The sequence below is a fragment of the Pseudopodoces humilis genome, chromosome 22 (assembly GCF_049639895.1).
Source record: "Pseudopodoces humilis isolate 2021_Gansu_Grassland_sample_001 chromosome 22, ASM4963989v1, whole genome shotgun sequence".
Classification (NCBI taxonomy): Eukaryota; Metazoa; Chordata; class Aves; order Passeriformes; family Paridae; genus Pseudopodoces; species Pseudopodoces humilis.
The window spans coordinates 4,697,625-4,711,130 of NC_142221.1; the positions used below are offsets into that span (position 1 = coordinate 4,697,625).

At 51.3% G+C, this 13,506-nt stretch overlaps 1 protein-coding gene across 1 annotated transcript; it reads right to left on the reverse strand.

Moving 5' to 3' along the window:
* Positions 1-829: 829 nt before the first annotated feature.
* AIF1L (allograft inflammatory factor 1 like) lies at positions 830-12,947 on the reverse strand. Its single transcript, XM_005527284.2, has 5 exons — positions 12,841-12,947; positions 8,304-8,370; positions 5,293-5,334; positions 3,970-4,132; positions 830-2,302 (listed from the first exon to the last, which is right to left on the reverse strand). The coding sequence occupies exons 1-5, from the start codon at positions 12,916-12,918 to the stop codon at positions 2,215-2,217; spliced, it is 438 nt and encodes a 145-aa protein (XP_005527341.1). The 5' UTR covers positions 12,919-12,947; the 3' UTR covers positions 830-2,214.
* Positions 12,948-13,506: the final 559 nt, after the last annotated feature.

The window sequence follows — 13,506 nt, forward strand, 5'->3', positions numbered from 1 at the left end:
GAATGTGGGGGGCTTGATCACACCAGGTCCTCAATTCCTTTACTTGTTCAAGTTTTGAGGGATTCAGCTCCCACTCAGACAGAATGCCAGTGCTCAGCCCTATGGGGACACTTTGAGAAGGGCTGTTTCCAGCTCTAGTGGGTCATGCGCTTTTCCAGGATCAAAAAAGAAAAGGATTTCCACAAAGACAAGCAATGATGGCTTTGGGCAGTGACCTGAACCTGTGGCAAACCACATCCAAGTTTCCCTCATGTAATATGCTTCCTTTATTTTCTAACTGAACAACAGCTTCAACACACAGCCAAGAAAAGCAGGTGCATTTCCAGAGGCTACAAGGCAGCAGGAGGCAGACATGGGGCTGTGATCCCAGGGAAATTCTGTCCTTTTGAGAAACACATGGAAAAAGTGCACCCAGTCATTCCCCAGGAAACCTGGTCTCCCCTTCTGATAATTCATATCAGACAAGAATCTCAGGCAATTGCTTCAAAAGCAGAGAGAATAATTTAAAAAACCCTCTTTCAAGAGAAGCATTGCAAGTGTCTGCTTTCAATGAACAAGTTATTCCTTAAAATAAGCACTGGCACCTGCTCTTTTTCAGTAAGTCAAAAAAAGCATGAGCTTTCAAGAGGTGGCCTCTGCATTTCATCACACAAACTCCATAGCTTTCAGTCAGTTATTACAGATAAAGATCAGATCAAGACAGTCCAAACCTATCTCCAGGATCTGTTTAAGAGTTTATATTAACAGACTTGGAAACCAGCTCCCTTAATCTGCAACCAATCATATGGACCAAGCTTCAGAGGAGGTAACAATAAACACTGACATACTGTGTAGTTTCAAAAGATTTATTTTCAGTCCTTGAAGTAGACTGGTGCTGCTTTTGCTCACAATTTTTGTCTCTGTTACAATTTTGGTTTTCACACAAACAGTAATGAGAATGGTTTTTGTTGGTTTTTTTAATTATTTAAAAGTGCAGCCTTTGGCAGGAACAATCAGCCTAGTAGAGTTAATCATCTGTATTTCCTTTAAAAAATGTACTTACTAAATCATGATTTTAAAAAAGTTAAAAGCTGTCAAGAACATTTTAAGAAAAGAGTAGGCAAAGGGCAAACACCTGGATTCCAGAAATTATGTATGGAACAAGAATCACCACAGTACCCAGAGTGTGGATAGCACAGTCCCAGTTCATATTCCATACTTACAGCCCTTCTTATTTTGCAGATTTGAGGGCTTATCCATCGGGGAAATGTATAGTCCCAGGGGACCAGGCTGAAACACATACAGGGAGGTCTGCAAAAATCAGAGGGACAAGCAGCTGCCCGAGGACAGATCCTCATCTGCAACTGGTCTGGCCGGGCTCAATTTGGTCACTCAGCTTCCTTTCACCTGGAGGTTTCACTTGCCCTAGGCGTCCTGTTGGGCTGCAAAGGCATCACAGCTTGTTTCTGGACTCCATGGATGGGACAGACAATCACCTATCCAGAGGTTACACTCCTGGTCGGACCCAAGTCATGATTTATCAGGAAGGGGCTCCCCAGGGTGGCTTTAACCATCACTTGCAATGGATAGTGTTGGGCCCTGAGATCTGCCCGCAGGATGAGCCTCCAGAGCAGACAGAAACTGTCCCTGCAGACACTTGTGCCCACTCCAATAGGTTGTGCAGGCAGATCTCTGTGTCCAAGCACATTCCACATTCCCCTTATGATCAGACAGATGTGGGAGCCTGATTTGCATTTTGAGGAGATCAGGAGGGAAAGAACTAAGTCCAAAGAAGGGACAGGAGGGTGGAGCAGAGAAGGCACTTATTTCTTTGCACCCGTGAACCTGCTCGCAGGGGCTTTGTCCGTGTCTGGCAGCAAGGATCATTAGGAACCTGTCATGACAAGCACAGCTCTGAATCCATACACTGGGAACAACATAGCTCCTCGTCTGAGAAATGCAGGAAGGGCAGAGGAGAGAGTAAAATCACAGGATATTTTTTTGTTCTTTTTGGTCTCACATTACAGTTGGTGCTACAGCTTCTGTCTAATAGATCAAGTTGGCTAAGGGATGCAGCATAAAGACACGAGCTGGGGGTCTCCAGCTTCCCTTGCTGTTCCTCTAAGGCAGGTTAGTGGAAAACTAGGACTGTGCACAGTAAAGAGTTACAAAGCACAGGTAACCTCTGTTACAGACCAGCAAAGCAAACAGTGCCCATTTTACAGCCCGTCCTCTTCAAGGGAGGCTGGCTATGTCTCTCTCTGGAGGTGGACCAGAAGGTTTTGGGTTGCTTTCATTGGCTTTTCCTTCAAACATCATGACCCTGCAAAACACAACAGATATTTCCAACTTAAAAAAAAAGCAAATGCATATTTATCTATCATTGGGGGTGGCTTTCTCTGCTGAAAAAGAGCATCTGGCTTGCCTAGAAAGAGCACTCGATAATTAACAAAGCAGGGAAAGCCAACAGAGGGCAGTGCTGCCAGGCTGGCTTTTCCAGCAGCTATCAGGAGCGAGTTCCCAAAGTCTCTGCCGGTTTTCCTCTCAGAGCCCAGAGGATTAGCACATTTTATTTAGACAGGCACTTCCGAAATCCCCTGGGCACATACTGCATGCCAACTGTTCCTGATGCATAAAAGCAAATACCACTCCTGGCCCACCTTGCATCTAACCACACAGCAGAACATTCAGAAGCCAACACCAAGCAAGCAACAGCAATTACAGCCGGGGGAGAGAGCAAAAACAAGGAGCAAGGCACTGGCTGTAGGAATCTCAAGCATTTTGCAACCACTAGCACTGTCTTCCTCCCTGAGGACTGCAGCTACGCTGGGAATGCCAGCTGCCTCGGTGGATCAAAGGGCTGTACTGCTCTTAGGACAAGTTTTACATTTCTGCTCCTTTTCTACAGGGTCCAACAGACAATGGGGTGTCTGTTAGCAAGAGAAGGGACCTGTTTGTGAAAACTGCTGCAGCAGCTGGGAGAAGGGATGGAAGATATGGGACAGGCTGCAGGCTCAGTCTGGTTCTGTGGAGAAAAAGGAGGAACAGGGACATCAGAAACCTGTGTCTGCTTGGAAGAGGAGCATCACAATACAGACATAGCACACAGTAGGGACATTCTGCCAGCAAACATGTCCCAGCTTAGAGAAATCACATGAGAGGTGTGTGCAAGATCCTTCCTCCCAACCTGCCTGGAAAGCTGGCTGTGTTTCTAAAGCTGCCTCCAAAAAGGGGTAAGGAGGATGGAGAGGATCAGCTCCTATTCATGGCAGTTTCAGACATGAAAGCAGGGCCAGCCTCTGAGCTGTGAAAGGAAACACCAGGCTTCAATGGGATGGAGATGGAGCCAAGCAAGTGTTTGGAAGCCATTTGTTAGAGCAGTGCTTTCAGAGCCCTGTTGAGAGGGCAGAGGGGGCCGTGGGAGGCTAGTGCTGGCAGCCTGTACCACAGAAAGCCTCTCCCAGCATGAGCCAGTTGTTTTAAGCACGTGTCCCATCTCCATCTACTGCCTGTCCCTCCAAGATCAGGCAGGGATGGAGCATCCTGTGGGAAACAGGAGCCAGCACTACTGGTGCTGGCAGGACCATCATTCACTCAAGTCCTACCACCATCCACAGGGGAAGTCTGTGTCCCCAAAGCCAGCAGGATCCTCAGGGAAGAGATGGGAAGCAGTCCTGCAGTGCTGAATGCCTACCCACCCTTGGGAAAGGAAGGGGACAGCTCCCATGGAGCACATGGGAGGAAGCCTGTGCTAACACACAGCAGGCAGCTCTGCTGGGAGCACTGGCCACTGCTCAGCCTCAGCATGGGCTTATGCACCCCCTCATGGCACCCTGCAGATCCCCCTGCACAAGGATCCTCATCTCCCTCCATGAACACTGAGTGTGCACAGCTCCAGCTCTACCAGACAGAACAGCTTGTGCTTCCCAGCTTCCCAACAGAGCAGCTCGGGTGCTGCTGATCTCCCCAGCTCCATCTCAGGACACTCACAGTTTCAGCACAGCAGAGCGTTTCCCAAGCATCACATTGACAAAGTCCTGGTACGAGATGGTGTCGCTGACCCCTCCAGTCACCTCAGAGATCATCCTCTTCAGTTCTAGGTGGGTCTTTGGAGCCCCCAGCTTCTCCATCATCCTTTTGACAGACATCAAATCTACAAGAGCAAGGCAATCACTGCTGTCAAGGGCGTGACCCCTCTGAGCACAGACCAACGCTAGGGACAAAGCCATGAGTTCCCTCCTGAGACCACCTCAGCCGTGGATTCTGTGAGTGACAGCACTAAGCTGTTGCCAAAAGCCACTAGAAGCCTTCCAGAAGAGCTCACTGCCACTCCACCCAGTACAGAGCATCACTTCCCAGTTGTGCAGGTCAAGATAAAATACCACACACTCAGAGAAGAGTGACAACTCTCCAAGTGCTCCAGAGACATGTGGGGATAGTGCTCTCTAGCTTGGATTGTGGTGCCAAGAGTCACAAGGATGGGGAGGAGGTAGTAACACCGGGGTTAAAGCTGGAGACAAACAAGCCGTGGAGAGCAGACGCCCCTGCCCATCGCCACAGGCCATTTCCTCCCATTTCAATGCTGCCTGCTGAGACCTGCGGGCCCCTTCCCTCCCGGAAGCCCTGAGTCAGGCCCCTTCCAGTTCCCCACAGGCTTCACTTCAGATGGAGGACTTGTGGAGGAGGGGAGCAAGGCAGCAGCCTCCTGGAAGGGCACAGCACACAAGTGATTACACTTCAGTGTCAGCTCCAAGCCTGCAGGAGGCTGGAACTTTATGTAACTGGTGCTTTCTGGACCCAAAACAGGGCTGCACAACCGAGCCAGGCTCACACCCAAGACCTTTGCTTCCTTCTGCTCCCTTCCTTGCAAAGCAAAGAGCTTCTCTGCACCACAAGTGCTCATGAATTTATACAGCTCCTGCCTCAAGCCAGGCAAGCCCTAGGATTGTCTACGTCCTGCAGCTTCCCACCTCTGAATTCCCACCTTCACAGCAGAGGATTGAGAAGAAGGCCTCAGTGGAGAAAAAGGGAGAAGAAAAAATAAAGCATTTAGAGCAGAAAGAAGTGGAGGAGATAAAAAACTTCAGGGGAACAGCACTGAGAAGAGCTTAGATCTTGAAATAAGTAAGGAGAGACTGAGGAAGCTGAGAGGCAAGGGCTGGAGAGCCAAGGAAACCCCTGGCTGGCAATCAAATTCCAAGAAAGGCTGGACATAGGAAAAGCCCACAACACCATGAATGCAGAGAGAAGCAGTAGATTCAGCAGCAGACAGGCTGTGGCTCTTCCAGCCCAGCATCCCTCAGAATCACTCACCAATCTCGCCTTGGTTGTTCAGGTCAAACTCCATGTATTTCTCTGGAAGAGACACAGAATTAAGTCAGCAGGAGTCTAGAGCAATGGGGTGTGCAGGGCTTTGGAACACTGCCTGCTTACAGCACTGAAATAAAGCATTTGGGGATAAGATTGATATAGTGCTGAATGCAAAGTTCAGAGGGGGAGACCATCTCAAGGCCTGGTTTTAACACCCTTATCTCAACTCTAGGGCTCTAGAGTTAAGTGCTCTGTAATTGTGGCTGCTTTTCATTTAAGCTGAAGGAAAACACTGGCATGAGAACAAGGTATCAGCTGGCTATGAGCAGCGTTAAAAGGTTTCCAGCCAGAAAAACAAAGCTCTGGAACAGCCTCCCAGAAGGAGTAGCAAGGAAAACAAACCCCTGAGCACTCCCTAGATGAGGCTTGATCGGATTAGAAGGGGGATTAAATGACGCAGTTGCCTGCAGTAACGAGGGACAGACTCCACAGTGCTCCCATTGCTGTGCTCACTCCCAGAGCAACACCTGCCAGGAAAGATGCTCAAGGACCACATCAAGAGGGCAAAGCCAAGAACATGCCTGGGCACAGTGATGCTGGAGCAGGTTGTTTGCCCTTCCAGCCTGCTGTCAAACACTGCTGACTCAAGCAACTCCAGCATTGTCAGAGAGAGGCAGAGCCTGCTCCAGAAGGTCTGGTTAGCTTTGCAGGACAAAAACTCACATGCTGTAACAGGCAGAGCAGTGATTTGAGTTAGAAAATTCAGGAATTCAGTCCTGTGCAGTTTCTGCCCTTTGAAGTGGCACACCTGAGCCTCCTACACACCCCCACCCCTTGCTAGCTGTTCCCCATTTAGACTTTAAGCTCTTCAGGCAAGGATTTGTCTGTCTTACAGACCATACAGCTCCTGGTGCCACAGGAGGCCCCCCATCACCTCAGCTCTACTAAATGGAAAGAGCAAGATGCCTGCTGGCACCATCCATCCATGCTGAGCTGGAGAAATCACCCTACAGTGAGCAGTTGCTCCTCACCTCCAGCCTTGGAGGACTCAAATTAACCAAGCCCTTCCAGGCTGCTCCTTTGCCCCAGGAAGGAAAATGGAAAAGACCTTTTGCCTCTGCTCCAGGGACACCAGTAAGCATTATGAGCATGAACAGAGAAGTGGCAGGCTAATTTAAGGAGCCAAAGGGAAGAGTTGTTATTTCACACATCAGAGTCTTCCCAGGACCTGTGCTTCCAAAGGAAATTGTTGGATTAACTGGACTGAAGGGCAGGAGACAAAGGAATGGCTTGGCATGTCTTCACCTGGGTCTCAGCCCACGGATTTCTGCTGCCATGAGGTGACCAGGACAGACCTACGGAAATACCATGTACAAACCAAAGCTGTTCATGCTTCAGGCAGGAGTAAATGTCTTCCTTCAAGCATCAAGCAACCAGTCCTAGAAGAATTTGGGGCTGTAACACACATGCTTAGGTGCCAGATTGATGCTTGATGTGGGACTGCCTCTCCCCACACTCTGCCTCACCAGAATGATCTTGTGCATCTTACCAGGGTCAGGCACCCCTGCATGTGCCTGTGGCACAAACCCTGCTCTGCCATGTCTATGCCCAGCACATGTTTTCTTTTCTTCTGAGCTGACACTTCGCCAGCAGTGCAGAGAACAGAGGCAGCTTTACATCAGCCTCAGCTCACACATTTATGTTTCCCCCCCATCCCACCAGCAGGGATATAGTGGGGCAAAAACCATGCGTGATCCCTCCCTCACAAATACATTGACACAAATACTGCATGGGGGCTCCATCTTAGCCTCCCCCAGGCAGGAAGGGAGGTGGGGGAGTGGGAAGGACAGCAGAGAAGAAATATTCCCCCCATCATCACACAATGAGCTGATTGTTGGGGGAGCTGGAGGAGGCCTTGGAGAGAGGGACAGGCCATGGAGACAAACTCACGAGGCAGCCCGAAGAGATGCCAAAGGCTCTCGTTACAGGGAATTCTGTGCCTGTGACCTACAGTTGCAATGTTTGAAGAGCCCCAATTGTGATGGGAAAATATAATGCGGGGCTGCAGCCAAAAGCCAAAGCTACACAAAAGGCAACACAAAGAGATCGGGGAGCACAGGAGGCTCCTCTGTGCCCAGCAGTGTAAGGGATCACAAAACGGCAGCCAGCTTCTTCCTTGCTGGATTGCAAAGCCAAAATTCAAAGGGAAATAGCAGACAATGTCTGAAATGGAAGCAAGGTCAGGTTTTATTTGGTTAGAGCCAGGTTGGGCACATGTGACACAGGCATGTTTTCTCAACTGTCTTCAGCCACTGCTTGGAAAGAAAGTGAGTACACCAGAATAACCCTGCCAGATCTAGTTCTGTAACCAGTCTGGGGACAAGCTCCAGAGGACTCCATGCTTTTGAGCTGTTTCTCTATCCCCTGTCCCAGAAAAAGGCCCAAACCAAAGCCCTAGATCTGCTGACCCACTGGAGTCAGGCTTTGGCCAGAACTAGATATATCAGTGCTGTTCCCTCTGGTGTCAAGGGGCTGGGAAAGGACTAAAGAAACTTTTGGAGAGAGAAAGTCCCCAACTCCTCCAGAAAGCAGCTGACATTTCTGCTTTGTTGAATGAGGCCCTCCTACTTATTGAAAAAAATAAAAAAAATAAAGAGTCCAGCTATTGCATGGTCCCTTATGCCAGTTAGCTTGCTGGGTAACTAGATAGAAACCACCCTCCTTTGGTGCTCCCCAGGGTTTTGCCTGCACAGCAGGTTTTGCAGTAACAGCAGCTGCCAGGATGTCTGTAGGGTGACATGCCCCTGCCCTGCAAGTGGGAGAAGCACAAGTGGAAAGCACCTCTCCAGAGAGTTTCACCAAGTCCACAAGCAAGGGGGAAGGCATCCATCCCAGCTCAGTCACTTGTATTTGGCAGATAATCTCAGGCTGGTGAGATCCAAGTGCTGAGGAAAATAATCTAGTTCAGAGCAAACAGTAAGGCTCAAAGGACAGGGAAATCCTCCAGTTCTCACCTTTGAACACTGCCAACTTCTCCTCCAGGTCTTTTTCATTACTGAACTTTGGGTCACAGAGAAACTCCTAAAACAGAAAAAAAATATATCTTCAAGGTTAAAGATGCAAAGGAAAACACCCTAGAGGGCACCTCCAAAGGCAGCATTAGGCAGAAGACTCACACAATTCCCAGAGAGCCATAGATGAGCAACAGCACCAGGAGACTTGAAATTGGGCTGAATCCCTCCACACCTTGTCATTAACACTCCAGTGCAAGGGGAATCCCTCTGATGTCTCAGATTTCCCACCTGCAGCTTGAGGGAGGACTGGACTCCACCTGCCTTTGGAATAACTGCATAAAACCCCCTGTTCTTGCTCACCCAAGGTTTCAGCTCCCCACATCTCTGCTTAAGCACACTTAGCATATGGATTGAGCACTTATTTCCAGCAAGGGCTCCTAGTCCTTGCAAAAAACACTCTTATCTCAAACTCTTAGATGAACTCAGAGGGCTTTGCAAATAGAGCAGGCAAAGTTTGTAGAATGTCATATGCCCAAGAGGACGGGTATTTTGGGCTTAGGAACTCTCTCATATCCATTTTCTCCCTCTACCCTTCTCAGGCTGAAGAGGAAACCCTGGATCACTTCTGGTCACTTGTCCCTAGCCCCACCTCAAAAACCTTCAGATACACAAGGGAACAGACCACAACTTGCAGAGCCAGCTCTCCTGCTGTGCCCTGCCAGCAACACTCCCCTCAGCTGTGAGCAGCAGGGTCTTGCTCCTGTCCCTGCCCTCCCACACCGCCCAGCTCCAGCCCAGCACAGCTTAATGACTCAATCTGTGTTCAGCAACAACACCACATTCTTCAGTGTAGAAATCATTAACATCTGCACAGTTTATGCATGGCCTGTCCAGGACAAACCCCTTGAGGGGTTAGTGGATGGAGGGCTGAGGTTGTTCTCTACTCTGGAAATGTGTTCCTCACCACTGCTCCCCATGCTCATGGGGAAGGTAGGAATGGGTCACCAAGAGCCTTGTGTGCTGATCACTGTTGGTCATCCTAACTGTGCTCCTGTGCTCTGGGTCCCACACACCTGAAGCTGCTCCCTCCTTCCTCATTGGTACAGGGGAGCTTGGACTGCTCAGAGAGTCCTCAAACCTTCACTGCCAGTTAACCACTGCTATGGTCAGTCTTTTACCTGCAGCTGAACTAGGCTTTTGTAGGAAACCCACTAGGACAGAAGTGACTGCCACCCTCTCCTCCCACCCCAGAAACTCCAGATGGGACACCACAGACCATGGCCACCAAACCAGTGTGACACTGGCTTCCGTCATCACCATGGTCACCAACTCAAATTGAGAGCTGTGGTGAAAAGCAACATTCCCAGCTCCTTCTTTTGCTCTCCTTTGCCAACTCAGCTTCATTTAGCTCAGTTATTTCTACCCAGGGGTATCATTTTCCAGCCCAACACAAAGGGCCCAATTCAGCTTTGAGACCTGGACTCAGGCAGCAGCAGGAATCACCAGAGACCAGAGTAGTGTTACCTGCTGCCATCATCACTGAATAGCCTCTGGAGAAGGCAAACATCACCGAAAACCAAAACAGGGCCAAAACACCTTCTGGCCACCAGGTCACAGCTTCATTCCTGCCCTGCAGGAACAGCAAGCAGCTTCTACCTCCCAGCAGGATAGGGTATGTGATGGCAGAGCACAGCATCTCTCTGGGAGTAAGAAGCAACACAGAAATGGTGAAGACTGAAGGGAATGCATCTATGTGTGATGGCTGAGGGACACGTGCCTAGGAGCCCGCCAGCCCCCACCAGCATGACACAAGAGCAGCACAGGTGACCCTGCACACAGGTTTGGGACTCAGTTCCCTTTTGTTTCAACTGGAGGGGGGCTGGAGAGCCCACCAGCACCACAGCTCTGCTCCAGGTGCAAGGAAGCAATAAGAGGCTGTATTTGAAAGGCATTCCACTCTTCACAATGTGTGTGAGCTGAGCTGTGACTTTGATAAGGAAAACAGTCACAATGGCACACAGGAATTCAGTCCCCAGGGCCTGTGACTCAAACACACAGTGGCTGAAGTTCCACCTAGAGCCCTTTGCTAAAGTTCCCATTTTAAGGGGCATGTTCTATTAATAAGAACTGCTTTAAAAGCCTCTCCCCCGCTTCTGCCCTGAACAGCCTTTCTTGAGCTGTTGAGAGACTTTTCTAAGCCAATAAACTGAGCCAGACAAGTGCCAGCTACCTGCAAGACAACCTGAACAAAGCCAGATCTGTCCTTGCTCCCCAAAAAGGAGACTCCAGCTGGCATCCCAGCTTGAACTGGATGTTCAAGTGCTGAATGCCAGCCACCCTGCCTGCAGGGGCTGGGAAGGGCTGAGGGATGCTCGTGCCTGGCTGGATGAGAGAAACAGGCACGATGAGAAGCAGGCACCTGCTCTCTAACAGGCTGAATTCCTTCCCCAAAGCCCAGCGCATTACAGGGTAAAACAAGGTTGAAACTAATCTGTGCTGGATTAGACCTGCCACCTTGATGCACGAGGCTGGACAATGTGATTACGTTGCCCAAAAAGAGGGGAACAACCAAGAGGGGAGCCCAGAAGAGTGTTTCAGACTGGAAGAGAGAAGTCAGCACTAGGACTGGGCTATCCTTCAGCAGCACATGTGCACTCAGTGCCTGCCAGACCCGTATCCCAGCGAGAGCTCTGGGGTAGAAACCAGCCAGGAAAACAGGGCTGGAGGGAGCTAAGCGTTAGGATGAGACAATGAGATTAAGCCTGATAGGAATTTGGCCTGATAGGTTCTATTAGGAGCACTTGACTGTTTTACAGTCTGAGGGCTCTTCAGTGCTGGGGAAACCCCCTCCTTGGCTCCAGCCACAGTATCAGCCCAAGTTTCTGTATCAGCTGTTTATCAGGGAGGTGTGAGGCTGTTTGCTGCACTCCCCCATTGCCACAGAGCTGGCAAAGCACAGCAGCGTGGGGGTTGCTGCCCAGAGCACAATGGTTTCTGAGGATCCATGGGCATCTGCCACCCGTGCTATCTGCAGCTTGGTTTTGAGCTGCTCAAACCCCCATCTCATAGCGCTGAGGCAGCACGAAGGGCAGCAAGGATGCAAACAAGCAGCTCTGTCATTGGGAAGTCACGTAGTTTGTTTCATTTTTGTCATCCAAACCTCAGCTAAAGAAAAGGCCAGAGTGATGGCAGCTTAGGGGAGAGATAGGAACCTGTCCCCTGTGTGGGAACAGCCCTGCGCCCTGGGACACAGCAGTGGCACACCAGCAGCATCCCAGACTCCTACGGCTCCTAACAGCTTAAGGATCGTGTATCCCCCTTGTGCCTGTGTGATGCTGGAGGATGGCTCTGCAGAAGCAGAAACTGAAGCAGGAGCTACAACACAATCCCGTCATCCTCAGCCTAAGGGCCAACACCACCTTGGCTACGGGAAATACACGCCTTGGTGCAGGGTGTGATGTGTCTGCCTTCCAGCAGCAGGTTACAAAGGCTCCTTTTTAACCAAGTGCTTTTATTCTACACCTTATGCCATGACACCTCTTTTTCCACTCTTATTCTCTACATCCTAATTTCTAGTTAATTGAGTAATTTCTAATGACTTAATTCCCTCTCCAGTGACCTAAACTTCACCTCCACTGTCTCACTGGTAGAGCATGCTGTTTGGTGGAGCATATTGCCGCTTTTCATAGTTTAGTCAGTGTGAGGGTAAGGTGAGCCCATCTCCTCCAGGCTTTCATTTTGTACAGTGATTTGATTTCTGCACTCATAACACCAAGGTGCCACTGACTAAAGGAGCATCTAAAAGTGCTAGAAATCCCAGCACTGTTTGCTTCAAGGTTAAAACCTTCTTTTCACCCTCAGAACTGCTCTTAGCTGGGAGGGATGCCAACAGAACTGCCCCCACAACCATGCCAAGCAAGGGACAGGGTAAGCCTGAAGCTCGGGGGAGAGGACCTTGCCTGACCCTGGCATGAAGGGCACGAAGCCCAGTGCACTTTGCACTAATCCAGGAGGTGCCATTCCCCCTTGCCCAAAGATTGTGGGACGTCCAGCCACCCTGGGCAACCCATTCACCCACTGTAATAAAAAGCTAGGAAGGCTGGAGTCAGCTCTGAGCAGCAGAAACTTCTCATTCCGGGAAGAAAAAGTTGAAGCGCTCGATATAGCGGAGGGGAGGTTGAAGTCCTGCAGGAGAACAATAGCCCCCATTCTTGCTGGAGCGCGATCCCAAAGGAAATTTCACAGCAGCCAGCCCCCGGGCGCCCACCAGCCCGCTCGGACCCGCCGATATGCGACACACGGGGAGGACAGAGCCGCCTGAGAGGGCAATACCAGGAGCGGAGGGGATACAGACCAAACCCCGTAGAAACCCCGCTTTCTCCTCCGGCAGGATCCCTTCTCCGAAAGGGTTTGGGCAGAGGGGTCGGCAGCTCCTCCTGCACCCACCGCCCCCCTCCTCCTGTTCTTCTTGCCCCGCCCGCCCCCGCCGCAACCCCCTCCCCACGGGGGTCGGGTCGGGAGGCGGCCCCAGCCCCACCTTGTTGATCTCCTCCAGCCGCCCGTCCTGCGGGGCCCTGCGCAGCCCCCCGCCGCTCGGCCGGCGCGGAGCCGCCATCGCACCGAGCCCTCCCCGCGCCCGCCGCCGCCTTAAATAGGGGCGGGCAGGGCCGGGCCGGGCCCTCCGCCCCCCGCCCTTAACCCATTCCCCGCCCCGCGAGGTGGTACCCGCGGTGGGCTCGAGGTGCCCCGGCACGGGGAGAGGCATTGCCGTCTCTGGGCTTCCCGCAGGAGAGAAGGGACCGGCTCCCTCTGCCCGCAGCACCCGCTGGGCGCTGCTCCGGGACAGCGGGGATCGCTCCGGAGCTGCCCCGGGAGCGGCACCGGCCCGCCGGTACCGACGGCAGAGGGACACGAGCGGGATGGTACAGGCGCTTCCAGGACCTGGATAAACCCTGGAGCACGAGCAGCGGGATAAGGGACGAGATAAGGGATACGGGATAAGGCCGAGGGACGGTCACGGCCGAGGTGATGCGTGTCCCGGCCATGCGTGTCCCGGCCAGGTTCGCACGCCCCGCGGTGTCAGCCTGACACCTTATGTTAAAATCATGTACTAACGTGGAGCTTAGTGGGAGGTCTCAGACATTTGCCCCTCACCACCCCAAATGCAGCCGCATTGAAATCCCTGCTCTTTAAAAGCAGCAAC